Raw genomic sequence first — 15,193 nt, 5'->3', positions numbered from 1 at the left:
TTAAGCGTTTCATGTTCACCCTTATTCTCTCCTATATTTTCTTGATAGAAATATATGAATAAAATTTTCCTTTTATAAAAATACACAAACAAAAGGAAAGTTTGGAAAATATTTTTTAAATTGAATTTTAACTCACTTTTGTTAATTTCAAAATGATACATAAAGAATGATATTATATGTGTATGTACATGTAAATATTATATGTATGTGTGTATGTGTGTGTGTATACACACATATTTTTAATTGCCCATCTTCTATTATCTTAAGCATAAAGAACAAGCATGTGTGGCTGATATGTGGTATAACCTATTTTAAGGCAAAGATTTTAAAAGCAGATACTGTGTTTCAATTTATAATTTGTTTTGGAAAATAATGTTTTTTCATTATTTTTACAGTGATGCCATTTGAATGCTGAGTATGTCCAATGATTCCATATGATGAATATATGCCATGACTTTGGGAAAACTAGCTTCATAAATGGAATCAGGTAATTGGAACACCTCAAATTTTTAAGACTGATTTCAGTACTTTTTTCTCTTCAAAGCACCCCTTATCCTATTGTTCCTATTTTGTGAATGATTCCAACCTTCCTCTACTCATACAACTTGAAAACCTTTACACTCTCTATTTCAAACATGTCTCTCAACCTGAGCAAGTCAATCAGACATCAATTTATCTTTAATCCTTTTTGGACTCTGTCTTTTTTTTTTTTTTTTCCATCCAAATACCCCTACCTTTATTCAAACATTTGTAGTCTATTTCCTGAACTATTCTGGCTTCCCTGTCTTTGATGTCTCCTTAATATCCTTCATTCCAACTGCTGCCAGAGTTTTTTCACTGAATCACTGTCTAGTTCCAAAAAAAAAAAAAAAAAAAAAAAAAAGTAATCTTTAAAAGAAAACCAATTAACAACAATAATATCCCAAAGTTATTTTTCATGGCACTTAGGACATTTAAATCACCTTACAGACTCCCTGGACAGCAATACCTGAACAACTGGTGAGTGCTCCTATTTGCAACACTCCTCTGAGCAGGGCGCTTCTAAGAGCAATGACTGAGGAGCCAAACAGACTGAGTTTGAATCACTCCAGTCACCTTGACTAGCTGTGTGACTCTGGGCAAGTCACATACTGCATCTGTTCTTCATTTCTTTCTTGGATTGTGGTACCACTCTCAGGAGCTTTTTCTGGGAATTAAGTTAAGCTAACAGGGGTCTAGGAAAATGCAGTGGAGAGCCAAGGAGCTATGTCTATACCAGAGACTGTTACCATTGTGACTTGCGTGCCTGTACCAGATTTCGTTACCGCCCCACTGAGGGCCATGACTTGTTCATCTTTGTGAGTGCGCTCTCCATACAAAAAAATTCTCCATAGATGTTTGTCAAATTATACAAAATGTACATGAAACATAAAAAAAGGTGTGCCCCACTGTTTAAAGGGAAAATCACTTGTCTGGACCGCACAAACATCAGTCATTCCTTTTCTTTAAATCAGTTTTTTTGAGGTTGAATCAACTTTATTTACTCACCATAAAATGCAACAATTTGATGAGTTCTGACAAAGGCACGTACTTTCAAAACTTGGGCTTTTTGGTTTGCTCGTTTTTCACTCAGTCATTTGAAGCACGATGTGAACCTGTAGACAAGATAGAGTGTACCCTTATTCTGCGCTCTGAAACCCTGAGTCCCCACAAGGTGCAGGCCCTGTACTGCCAAAGGCCATCGCAATGTTTTCAGGTGGGGCTCAGCCTACCTGTGGGCCCTTGGTTCTTTTTGAAAAGGTATTAGTAAATAAAAGAATTCCGTCCCCTGTAATTTAGGCTCTAGGAAGTACCCCTAAGCCTTCGCAATTCTGGATACTCTCTTCAGTGGGACAGTCCGTGGGTCTCTGCCTTGTTTTGGCTCCGCAGCCCAAAGTTTGAGGGCAGAGCTGCTGCCTGGGGGCAAAGTGAGACCTCAGAGGGTCCGCCGGAGAGCTGGGGTGGTCCAGAGGCAGGGGGTGAGGTCAAGGCGGCTTGGAGGAACCGGCCAGGGGTTGGAGGTGGGGAGGCGGACGTGACAGGCACAGTGAGGGCCTGACCCGCACGCTGACACAAAAGAGGCCGGAAAGTGTCCGGAGGAAGCGGCGCGTCACGGGGGCCGGAGCCGGGACCCTGGCGCGGCCGCCCAGCTGCGTCCCGGGTACTCGGCCCGCACTGCCAGCCGCACTCCCGCCACCGCCTGCTCCGCGGCCGCCGCCAATGAGACTCCTCCCGCTCCTAGGTGAGTGCTCGGCCCGGGCCGGGGTGCGGAGGGCAGCGGGCCTGCAGGGAGTGGGGCTGCTCCGAGGTGCAACTCGCGCGCCCAGTGCCTGGGGCCGGGTTTCTGAGCATTGACGCGGGACTTCTCAGGATGTTTTTCTCCTTGGCCTTTCAACTCTGGAATCCGATATTCAGGGCCCAGGGACTAAGTCACCTTTTTATTCCTGGATACAAAACCCCCCAAATCCCCACAGGCTCAGACTGTGACCTTTCTTTTTTCTTTCTTTTCTTTTCTTTCTTTCTTTCTTTCTTTTTTTTTTTTTTTTTCTGATCTCCCCCCAAGAAATTCGGGAAAGCCAAACCAATCACACCTGGGGGAGGTTTCCTGGCATTTTGAGGGGACTGCCAGCCCAGACTTTGGGTTCGTTTAAAATACCATTTGGAGGCTGCTGTGCAGAAAGATAAATCACCTCTCTGAAACTGAATTAATTCGGTTGGGATGGTTTACACGGGACTATGCGAGGCCGGGATTTAGAATGGAAAGTTTAACAATCTCTGGTTACCCGATAAGGACAGTGTATCTCAGATGAGTGTTTTTGCGAACACTTAACTTGCATGATTCCTGGCTGTCCATCCTCAGGCAGGCGTGTCTTGAGAAGACAGGAGCCAAGGATATAAAAAAAAAAAAAGGATCGGCGCTTTTCCTTATCTTTTCCTAACAGCCCCCGGAATACCATTTTCAACTTTGTTTTCAGTAACTCTGAAATAAAGTCTTGTTCTCTTTTGTGTCTCATTTTGTTGGGTGCGTTTGTATGGTGTTGCTTTCCGAAAGATCCATCTTTGACCAATATCCTGAGTTTATCTTAAATTCCCCTAATGGAAAAAAAAAAAATAGTATAAACTTTATGATGGGCAAGGGAGAATTTAAAAAGAACATTGGAATACAGAAAAAACAATAAGTACATTTGTCCTACTGGATGTTATGATCTGTTGCTCTTCATCTTAAAATTACACAGATGTGAATTTGCAAAGACCCAAACAATCAATTCATCTTGATTTCTTTACAGAATCATTCCCAGAGGAGGGAAATTGCTTTACAATCATACAGTTTCCTTTCAAAAGAGCTCACCTCGGGAGTGAAGATACCAGTGATCTAGGAACAGTGTTTTCTTTATAGAGCTGTGCTGTTTACTACATTATAGCTTTGTTGAGATTTACTTGATAAACAGAGATTGAAGAAAGTGCTAATCTTTTTGCCTACTTGCTCTTGTGCTGTTGTTTAGGTAAATACTCCCTTGGGAAGTTCTTATAATCCATTTATCTAGATGGAAAGAAAGAAGGGTTTTTGTGTTTATTGTAGTCTAACTCAACAATGTGAAGGGGGGACTTTTCTTTTTCATTTTTTCTTTCTTTCTTTCTTTTTTTTAAAAACATATTTCTGTGTTTTCCTTAGTGGGTTTTTCCACTTTGCTGAATTCTTCCTACGCTCAAAATTGCACCAAGACACCTTGCCTTCCAAATGCAAAATGTGAAATACGTAATGGAGTTGAAGCCTGTTACTGTAACATGGGATTTTCGGGAAACGGTGTCACAATTTGTGAAGGTAAACAATCTTTATTGTTTTCCTCTTTTGGATTTTTTTGAAGGATGAAATTCCAATGTGATTGGTTCTTCCTTGTCCAGAAATTAAGTGTTTTACATTCAACTGTTTGATTTCATGATATTGATTAAAAAAAAAATTAATTAACTCAATAATAAGTTTGAACTTCCCACTTGAAAATTTATACTTGATTATTGATTTTTGAGGAGTCTGTGTATATCTTATTTTTGTGTAACCCTTAAAGATTATCCTTGAGGTTAAGCTGGAAAACTAAGTTGCAGAGTGCAGAGTCAATGTTTTTGTGGGCAGGAGAACAGAAAGGTCATGAAGTCCCGGCTATACTGTTAAGTGTTGCCTTCAGGTACCTTTCTTAGTACCTGACTTCCTAAATTTGAGGACAATATTAAGAGATTCAAGGGTTTTGCCTGTATACCCTGCATGATACCCCAAAGAGAGAGAGAGAAAAAGGGAATTTTGAAAATATATTCTTTCCTGAAAAAGTAGATCACATTTGTAGAACTTGAGGCTACAATCCAGAGCAAGAACAGTGGAAAAGGTCCTGGCAGGGTTCAGTTCGGCCCACTGATTTAATAAACAGAACCCTATCTGATAATCCCATTTCAGTGGTTTCTTATCTGTGGTTTCTACCAACACTCTTCCTCTTCCCTCAAGCTTCACTTTGCCCTTATTCTCTCTTTCGTTTTTAGTAGAATTTAGTTTTAACCGAGTCAATGGAAAAACATTCTGTGTAGCAGAGAGAGAAAGAGAGGAGGAAAAACAGAAAGAAAGAAAAAAAACAGTTCCAAGTCATATAAATTAGTTTAAAATATAATTAAATGGCAAGTTCAAATTAGAACTGTGTGATTTTATACTCCTAAATGTATTTAAGATAACACGGACTTTTTCTAATTAGGACAGAATATTGTACATTGTTAATATTGCATGTGTTTGCTTATAGCATAAACAAGTTGTATCTCGTGATTCAATTTGATAGGCTCTTAAAAAAAATTAAATATGCAGTACATAGTGAGACCAGACCTCATCATAATTAGTTTAATGTTTAAAAAATGTAGGGCACAGCTACAGTTGCTTAATGGTGCATTAGATCAGGCGTTTCTGCTTGTACACACAGCCGGGATTTGTAATATACTATTCTACAAGCGCTACAAAATTCTTTCTATAAATAATCTTAGATTTTTATTGTGTATTTAATTGAATGGCATTATGGGAAGTTGATAGTCAAGTGACCTTCAAAATATTGCATCAAACATATTAGTGTGCTTTTCTGCTAATCATTACAAATTGTATCATAACACTTCGAAATGGTGTTGCCTTTTAGTTATTTAGATACTTTTCAACTGTCATGATTACCATCATTAACATTCATAATTTTTCACAATTTGGACCTTCAGCAGCTAACCAGATTATAATCATCTTTTTAATGATTTTTTTTTTTTAAACGCATCTCCCATTATCCAGTACACTTGTTTTTTTTCCCTGTTGCCTAAGTCAATAGTTAGCTGAAGGGCAGAAAATACTTTCTGTTGGAAAAAAAACAACAACTTCAAGATCTTTTGGGCTGTGATTTCTTCTCACACAGAACACAATTTGTAATGGCCTTTTTTTTTTTTCAAGTTCTTTTTAACCTAAAACTCTTACTTTAAACATATTATAAATTCACTTGTTTCAATATTCACTATATGAGGTATATAATGTTCCCTTAAAACTGTTCAAACAATGGTTTCCACCTTTTTTCATCTTTTATTAATTCACTGATAGACTTTTAACATTTTTCTCTGTAAGTATATTTAATATGCTTTTTAGAATTAAAACATGTGTTCTCAGCTGCTGACGACTCTGGGTTATATATTGGGTTTGAAGAGTCTTGGCTTTCTTAATCTCTAAAGAGATTTCCCACTTTTCCTACCTTTCTCTAAAATTGGTATTAGATCAATAATAACCAACCAGAGTTCTGTTACAGAGGGTGCATACTTCTTGAGGAATAAAAGTTGGTTTCTTTTTGATCTCATTACTGTCATCTTCCCCATTTCCATCAAATTTGGTTCCCCCCAGAGACCTGTCAAATAAACACTATGGTCATAACTAGACCTCACTAAATGTACTCTGTTCCAAGAACTAGTTTTGAACAAGTCATTTAGAATTTGGATAACCTGAGCCCATAGAAATAAGTTTTAATAGTAGTGATTTTATTTCACTTAATTATCTATTTATTAAACAAATATTTATTATTTTCATCATCATCATCACATCAGGATAGCTAATATTTACTGTGCCTTGAGTCTGAGATATTAATTAACACAACTCCTTCACCTATTATTATTATTCTCACTTTATTTATAAAGAAATAGGGTCTTAGAAAGGCCAAGTGAATCACAAATGATGCAACAAATAAGTGGTAGAGCTAAGATTTGAGCCAAAGTCTGTTTTCAGGGACTGTACTCTTACTCGTTGTGCTTGAACGTAAGGTCTCTGCCTAGTAGATACTGCTATGCCCTTGGATTAGGTAATAAACAAGAAATCAGCCTTGCTTTCAGGATATCTAGGCACAGTTACAGAACTTTACTAACAGCTTGATGCAGTGTCATAAAATGTATAAATACAGGTAAATTTGAGATGTGTAACCAACTGATGGGAACCTTTCCAACTGGAGGTGATATTTAGGCTGAGAGTTGGAGAATAAATAGGATTGGTTAAGACTGACAAAGTGACAAAGTCAGGCAAAATGAATCACCTGTAACAAAGGCCTAGAAGTTGAACATGGGTGGCGTGTCTGAAGGAGCCCCAAGTATTTCATGCTGGATATGTATCAGAGGGTATATCAGCTGAGGGGTCCGAGGAAATTGAGATAGGATGTCAGGATATGGATGGTATTCTCGTAACAAAGGAGAGCTGTTGGCAAGTATTATGTAGCTGAGTTACATGACAAACTATGTGTCTTAGAAAGACGACACCATTAGGTAGAATAGGAATAAACTAACAAGGGTCAACCTAACCTATAAAAACAATGGTACTTTGTATAACTCATTATAGTTTATGTCATTTCTACCCAAGATAGCTTAATTTACTTAATAAGCTTTTGAAATAAAAAGTATGGATGCTGTCCTTTTTTTTATTTAATTAATTTATTTGACAGACAGAGATCACAAGCAGGCAGAGAGGGAGGGGGAAGCAGGCTCCCTGCGGAGCAGAGAGCCCATCACAAGGCTCCATCCCAGGACCCTGAGATCATGACCTGAGCCAAAGCAGAGGCTTTAACCCATTGAGCCACCCAGGTGCCCCCGGATGCTTTTATTTACAAACACCATTTTGACTGGTTATAACTAATTCTGTTGAACTCCACGTTATAGCTTGTTGCATGTGAGAGAAGTAGGACAATGAAAGCTTAAGTGAGTTCCCCAGTGTCCCAAGACTAAGGTGACAAAGCTAGGACTCAAACCCTAGGGTTCTCAACCTTCTCTAGAATACCAAAAATGTCATTATATTACTAACCATCTGGCATAATTAGTGTACTACAGGTTTTAAAACCAAATTGGTAAAACAATATCATTTTAACAAGAAGGTATTCATTATTTTCAACAACTTTACTAAGGTATTGACAGCAATTTATTTATATACTCACCTCTATGCTGACAATGTGGATATTTTAAGACAAAACAGAGAAGTGTTTGTGTAGACATTTGGGGGTACAGTTAAAGGCTTCTGAAATTGTTGATGAGATTTTCCTAAAATTTGGGTCATTTTAGTCTTTTAAACATATATTAATGTGGCTATCCCTTATGCTTCTAATAAGGTTGGTTACTTTCTGGGGCACAGTTATAAATCTAGATAGCAAGACATCCCATCACCCCTGGGTAATTAGGAAAGTTTTAAAAAGGGGAGGGAGGTTAGAAGAGTTGAAAGAACCCTTCTGTACCTTTGAAACATAATATTGCTTGAGTTAAAACTGAACTAGGAGAGGGGAGAAGCAAGATAAGGGGAAGGATCCAGGACATTGTGGGTGTGGAAGAGATAGACTATCATACAAGCTCATTAAGTGGTACTGTGTTTTGGGAAGTTTCATGAAGTCAGCATGGTCAGGAGAAACAAAAGTTGCCCCAGGTGAGGCTAGGAAAGGTCAGGAAGGCAGTAATTGACAGCTTGCATGCATGTATAAAAATCTTTCATAGTTTGGGACATGCCTAATATGAACAACATCACAAGCACTTTATAAGAAATAATGAAGTCTCAGTGCCTGCAACTCAGGGAGACATACTCTACACTTAAAAAAAAACAAAAATGGCTTTTCATCATTCTGAAATAACCATATATATGCCTGTAAAATTGGACTGGAAGGATATCATAATGAACTAGAGAACATTGTGACACTGGTAAATGCAGAGAGAGCAATGTCACAATAGCTATCTAAGAGTTACAAAGAAGAAATTGTCTGTGGGTTCAGAATATGGGAGAAATGCTAATTAAAATAATCCACTAGCATGGAAAGCTAGCATGACTCTGCCCAGGCTACAAGATAAGCACTGATGACATGTGATTTTTTTTTTTTTCCATAACAGTTTGTTTTTAGTAATAGAGAGGATGTTCATCAAGATGGGCACACCAAAAGTCATCAGGACAGACGCAAAGCATACAAAATGTGTGTGTGTGTGTACATGTGTATCATCAGTTAACACAGATATACTATTTAAACTACAAGAAATAACTGCAGTTTTAAATATTTAACAAAATAACAGTGTGGTAATTTCCATAATAAAGATAGGATCAGCAAAATTTAAATTGTACAAGTCCTTTTTTCCTTCTCCTTTTAAAAATAAAATAATAGCTTAAGGGAGTTTTATTTTTCTCTTCCTATATGTTGAAGGAATTTATCATCTTATGGAATGGATATTTTTTAGAAAATTTCACCTAATTATTATGGTAGAGGTTTTGTTTTGTTTTGTTTTGTTTTTCTCTATTGTGTAGCTCCTCTTGTCAACAAACGAAAGAGGTCATACTTCTAGTATGAGGAAAAGGATTTCTGGAATTGGCAAAGGTACTTTATTTATTTGGAGGAAGTTCATGGAAATCGTGTATCCGGGAATGTAAGCCTTGGGTTAATTCAGACTATTTCTTTGGTTACATTTTCCATTCAGTACAAGAAATCCCAAGGAAATATGTATCTCACTTTAAACAAATCTGGTAAATGACTACCTAGAAAAACATCAGAGTTCATACTTTTTCAAGTTTGTATCAGTATTTATTTACCTAAGATTATTTGGAGGACGTAAAAGTGCATTTGTTTTACAAGAAAAAATTTGCTTCCTCAAGAATTTTTATTAACGTATCACATATGAAGGAAGATGAAACTGTAATGTTATCTACCTTTCTTCCATCGAACACCTGCCGTTGCTCAAATATTATTTAAATATCGCTTAAAAATCAGGAACCACTTCCTTCTGAGGATTGCAGTAAGAAAGAGGGAGGGAAGGAAATGAAAGAAGGCACAAATAAAACAAAGCGCTGGTCCCACTTGCTACCTGGGTCATGTGAGTTTTGCTAATCAGCTGCAAGGGTTTTGCTTTTGTTTCGTTTTGTTTTGTTTTAAGGTTTTATTTATTCAGGGACACTTGGGTGGCTCAGTCGGTTGACTGGGTGGCTCCAGTCCCACCACAGGCGCCTTGCTTAGCAGGGAGCCTGTTTCTCCCTCTGCCTGCCTCTCCTCCCCCTGCTTATGCTCTCTCTCACTCCCTGTCAAATAGATGAATAAAGCATTTTTAAAAAAATTTATTTATTCACATAGAGAAAGAGAAAGAGAGAGAGAAAGCATGCGTGCAAGCAGGGGAGAATCTCAAGAAGACTCCCTGCTCAGTGTGCAGAGCCACATGCTAGGGGCTTGATGTCACAATCCTGAGGTGAGGACCAGAGCCCAAACCGAGAGTGTGATGTTCAACCTGCTGAGCCACCCAGCCACGGAGCACCCTGATCAGCTGCACGGTTTTATATGTAAAGACTTACTGATCTGACTTGATGATGTCATTTCTGCAGACTGTTTCAGAAATCGTTTTTTTTTTTTTTTAAATCCTCCAATTTCATGTTTCTCACACAGGATAGTTATAAGAATTAATGAGATAAAGAAAGTAAGAAATAGCTTGAGATCTTAAAAGAGGCTTTAATAGGAACATATGATTTCGGGTTTTCCCAAGTCATCTATGATGGAATATCATGAAAAGTTTTTTTCAAATAAGAGTCTCATTTATTCTTTTTTTTCTTTAAAGATTTTATTTATTTACCTGACAGGCAGAGATCACAAGTAGGCAGAGAGGCAGGCAGAGAGGGTGGGGCTGGAAGCAGGTCCCCGCTGAGCAGAAAGCCTGATGTGGAGCTCCATCTCAGGACCCTGAGATCATGACCTGAGCCAAGGCAGTGGTGTTAACCCACTGAGCCACTAGGTGCTCCAAGCCTCATTTATTGTTATTCATTTTTTAAATCAGTAATATCTAGGTTAATTGGATATTTAATTGGATAATTGGATATTTAGAAACAGAGAAGTAATATCAGCATAGATAATTAAAAATAAACACATCGCTTCTGAGTTCTAATTTCAATAATCAAAAAGGGTTGCTCAAAATTCTGTGCTAAGTTAATTCTAAATAAGACTTACCATCTGTTTTGACATTATTAGAGTGCTGTTATTTTTTTTTTTCTAAGTGAAGACTACCATTTTTGATTTTGACTTCAGGCTAAAACATCAGTTCATAAAGTGTATATATGTCTGTGTATGTGTGTGTGTGTATACGTTTGTTGTGTGTGTATATATATATATGCCATGTATATGGCATATAATGTGTGCTGACGATAAGGCATCAATAAAAATTGGATATTGTTTTTCTAGAGCTAGTTTCCATTTGTACGCAAAGTGAACATGGCAACTGTACCATCTTAAACTTTCTCTTCAGCCATTTCTTTAGGAGCTGCTAGGAAATTAAAATTAAATGGAAATTGTGCTCTAAATGTGGAATTTTTCATACATTTTAATCCCCTGTTGCTTTTCAAGAAAAATACTGGTAGAAATAAGAACAAAAGATAGTAGAGATAGCACCTTCAATACCATAAATTCAGTTACTGAGTCCCAATTTTTCTACTGTGTTTATTCTAGCTCTGATCCTTCATCAATATTTTAAGATTGCAAACTTTATGTTGCAAAATTGAGGATATTTCCTTTGTTCTGGGATAGCCCCAGTTTGATAGGACATCAGCGTACTTTATACTCCTGCTTATTTCAGAAACAAATCATCTAGTCTCCGGATTATCCACCTTGCCATTATTTCTCTTCTTCCTTGTTTAGTCTTCTTTCATACTTAAATAAATAACTTTCATCTTTACAGTTTATTCACAAAACAGAATAATAATATCAATGTTGTCTTTAGTGCCTTCTGTGAGCTACACACTATTCTAAGCACTTTACATGAATTTATAAATTTAATCCTCATAACAACTCTCTGAAATAAGAGCTAATATTATCCTCAATTTATAGATTAAATAATTTTCCAGTGAAAACACATTCAAATTATTGTTTTATATAATTCCCAAACAACTCTGTGAAGTAAGTCTGCAAATAAGGAAATTGAGCCTAACTGAGACAAAAATGAATGATTTTGGTTGTAGCCCCCCCCAACCTCGAAACTGCTTTTTTTCCCCACTACCTTATCAAAGCAATTGATTAAAAAGAAAAATCTATGAAGTATGTATGTTTAAAATAACTTAAATTCAGGGAAGTTAAAACAATTTTTTTAAAAAAGGTTTTATTTATTTATGTGAAAGAGAGAACATGAGAGGGGAGAAGGTCTGAGGGAGAAGCAGACTCCCTACTGAGCAGGGAGCCTGATGTGGGACTTGATCCTGGGACCCTGGGATCATGACCTGAGCTGAAGGCAGTCACTTAACCCACTGAGCCACCCACGTGCCTATTAAAATAATTTCCAAGTTTCCCTATCTTAATGAAACTCATCAGATATAACAGATACAACAGTTGAAACTCATCAGATAGAATAGATAAAATAATTGAACTCTGTTCATCCACCTCCATAAAGCCCAGCATACTGACAGTAAAAGGGAGTTGGGCATGAGAACTCTGTAAATTAAGAGTGAATGTCTCAAAGCCGAAGCCAGTGCTATAAAACTAGGCAGTCCAGTGTTCACAAGAAGGCTGTCTGTGAGAAAAGGGTGCTTTTCCTTGTGGTGATATCCTATTTCCTTCCCAGAAAGGGAGAGGCAATCTACGTGACTGGTGACTGATTTAGACATTATTTCCCAAAGGTTGTGCTGATTGGGCTCTTTATTCCCCATTGGTGTTTGATCCCAAATAAAGCCAAGAAAAAAACTCCAGAGGAAACTAGCATCTGCCTGGAAGGAATGGGTGAGAGTAAAAACTGATGTCAGCTTTCTGCCTACTCCTCATCTATGCTACCTGAAAGAACGCTTGGCAATTGTTCTCTTCCCTCCTTGCGCCTCCCCATACAGGGAATTCTGAGCTCTCCTGCACGAAAGAGGGAGTAATGGCTGGCAGGCAGAACCTCGGCCAAGCTACCTGTAATAATCAACATTGTTCTCTAATTAAAAACATAAGGGTCATGCAAGGATAAGCAGTCATTGGAGAAAAGCCAATAATACAAACACAAAGATGAATAAATAGAACAATTGGCCTGGAAAAATGATACTTTTAGGAAGAAAAAGCAAAGAGGTTGAAGGGAAAAGTCTGGTTTATATCTTCAAAGCGATTCTGGAAAAGTTTGCATTCAAACAAAACTGCTAAAATAGGCTTCTATGTACAAAAGAATTATCATACCACAAAACGCTTTCTTCTTCGATGTATTTTAAAACCTCTTTGCTGCTCAATTCCTCATATACCTGTTTCCTCCTCTTGTTCCTCATTTTATAGCAAAAGGCACCAAGACAATAAGCTGGTAAGGTTGTCAGTAATACAAACCAATGTTACAAATCACTAAAATCTCCGTTCCTGGGTTTCCTCTCCCACCACATAGAACAGGGAAGCTTCAAATATCAAAATTATTAACAAATCAGGACTCCTTGGTCAAGATATTCTCCTTCGTCAAGATATTCTGAGCTGATGGGCTCAGCATTCTCACCCTTTTTATAACACAATTTCACCCTTTTGTCATCTTTTCCTTTATCTGTGCCAAGAACTCTCCCAAATTCTTTCCATGCTTTATCTCAAAAGTGAAACAAGGTAGCTAATGAGTTTTCCAATCCTAATTGTATGATTTATCTGTGGTTTTCACATCATAATGTCATTAATACAGAGCCCATCACAGTCTCCCCGTGTTGTCTGTTTTCCCAAGTGATTTCCTGAATTCACTGGCTAATATTTTTGATGGTTCCTGCCAGGCACACCAAATGTATTTTTCTCCTCCAATAAAATAAAGTTATCGTTTGATCAATATTATTCCCAAATTGAGTGGATAGTGTATAGTTGAAGGGCTGAAAAATAATATCCAATGAATTGCAGGACTGAAAAGCTCAGATAAAAAATATAAGAACAGGTCCAGACACAGAGAACCTGATAGCCATTTAATATAAGTCTTACTGAAGAAAGAATCAGACAAGATTTAGCAGAGGAAATAATAAAAGATCTGACAGTTTCCCAGAACTTAAGAAAGACGTGAATCTTCAATTAAAAGAGCCCTCTAATTCCCTCTAATTCCCTCCTATCTTCTATATATTTGTGCCTTCACTTCCCAGTTTATGCTCCAGGAACACCCACTGATTGATTCCCTGCTATAAGAGAGGAGTATAGTTTACTTCAGAACCCGTCACTTTGATTTATACATTCAAGTTGTTTATTACCTTTATGCCCTTAAATAATAATGGAATATTCTGACGGAGTTACTATCAGTCTGCTCTGTTCCTGAAGCCTAGGGTGAAAACCTACTCAAATCACAGGGTCAGAATGAGAGAAAGGACTTTTGGGTAGCTGTTGCCATCAGGAGAGTGAATGACTACGGGAAACATTGTTGTCAGTCCTTTGAGACTCATTTCTCTTTTTATTTTTTTAAAAAATTTTATTTATTTATTTGACAGAGAAAGAGCCTAAGTAGGCAGAGAGAGAGAGAGAGAGAGAGAGAGAGAGAAGCAGGTTCCCCACTGAGGAGAGATCCTGATGTGGGGTTCAGTCCCAGAACCCTGAGATCATGACCTGAGCCAAAGGCATCAGCTTAACCCACTGAGCCACCCAGGCACCCCGAGACTCATTTCTACATTCATCTACTTTCACTTAACCTCTGCTTCCTTTAATTCTTTTTCTGAGACTAAGGAAGGGAGGGGGAGTATATTTTAGAAATCCTGTGATATTAATCATCATCTTAAAAATAATCTCCACAGGCGCCTGGATGGCTCAGTGGGTTAAAGCCTCTGTTTTTAGCTCAGGTCATGGTCCCGGGGTCCTGGGATCGAGCCCCACATCAGGCTCTCTGCTCAGCGGGGAGCCTGCTTCCCCACCCCCGCTGCCTGCCTCTCTGCCTACTTGCGACCTCTGTCAAATAAATAAATAAAATCTAAAATAATAATAATAATTTTCAAACCATAATCTTATTTTTCCAGTTCCCTTTATTAGATCCATCCCTTATATCTTTATATTCCAGGAGTTAAGACCCAGCCCTATAAATTGGAGCCTTCCTAGTATGCCATGCCCTAGTAACTAGAGTCTCTGATATAAATTCTAATATTGTTGTGCCAAGGTCTCCAAACTTGTATAAATATCCTAGTCCTGTCAGCTGGGATTCTCACAATGAGTCACAAAGTGCATCTGAGACTGTTTCTCTGTGAAATGAGATCCTCGGTGAACTCCCCTGTGTTTCAGGGCTGAGAAGTAAGCCATTAAATATAACCAGCAAGATCACTACTGTATCAGAGTCATTTGAACCATTTAAAACAAACAAGGAGGCTCTAAAATCTTGATTTTTACATTAGCTTTCCTATTGGAGAGGTTTAGTTACCGTTAGATGCTGTTGAGTGTCACCCCTTTGAATAAGATGGTGTACACATCCATTTTATGGGGAAGAGGGTTGTAACCCATGTGCTTTTATGATCACCATTTAACTAACATCTAGAACAAAATGCTACAAATGAAACTTGTCCTTGTGCTGCAATTCCATCCAATGGATGACTGCATATTTATGAATATGTGATGAGTCAGGGATGGTGAGAATGGAAGTGGCGAAGAGGGCCAGTCTTGTCTGTTGGAAATCTGGAGCCAAATATCTTCCTTCTAAGGGTTACCTGTATTTACAGGCATCGAAATGGCTTTGGGTCTGGCTCAGTAAATGGGACAGGATAATCAAT

At 37.9% G+C, this 15,193-nt stretch overlaps 1 protein-coding gene across 3 annotated transcripts in view; it reads left to right on the top strand.

Annotated features, from left to right (window-relative positions):
• Positions 1–2,075: 2,075 nt before the first annotated feature.
• Positions 2,076–15,193, top strand: part of ADGRL4 (adhesion G protein-coupled receptor L4) — a 109,918-nt gene continuing 96,800 nt past the window's right edge. Inside the window, exons 1-2 of one of the 3 annotated variants that reach the window (XM_013059205.2) lie at positions 2,076–2,260; positions 3,692–3,841. In XM_013059205.2, coding sequence (XP_012914659.1) covers positions 2,239–2,260; positions 3,692–3,841 — 172 coding nt within the window. In that variant the 5' untranslated portion in view covers positions 2,076–2,238. The remainder of the gene's footprint in view (positions 2,261–3,691; positions 3,842–15,193) is intronic. The other 2 variants (XM_013059204.2, XM_004758130.3) reach the window with 2 other exon arrangements.

Source organism: Mustela putorius, unplaced genomic scaffold (genome assembly GCF_011764305.1).
Source record: "Mustela putorius furo isolate JIRA1106 unplaced genomic scaffold, ASM1176430v1.1 tig00003853_pilon_pilon_pilon, whole genome shotgun sequence".
Classification (NCBI taxonomy): Eukaryota; Metazoa; Chordata; class Mammalia; order Carnivora; family Mustelidae; genus Mustela; species Mustela putorius.
This window is presented reverse-complemented; position numbering and strand designations above follow the sequence as displayed.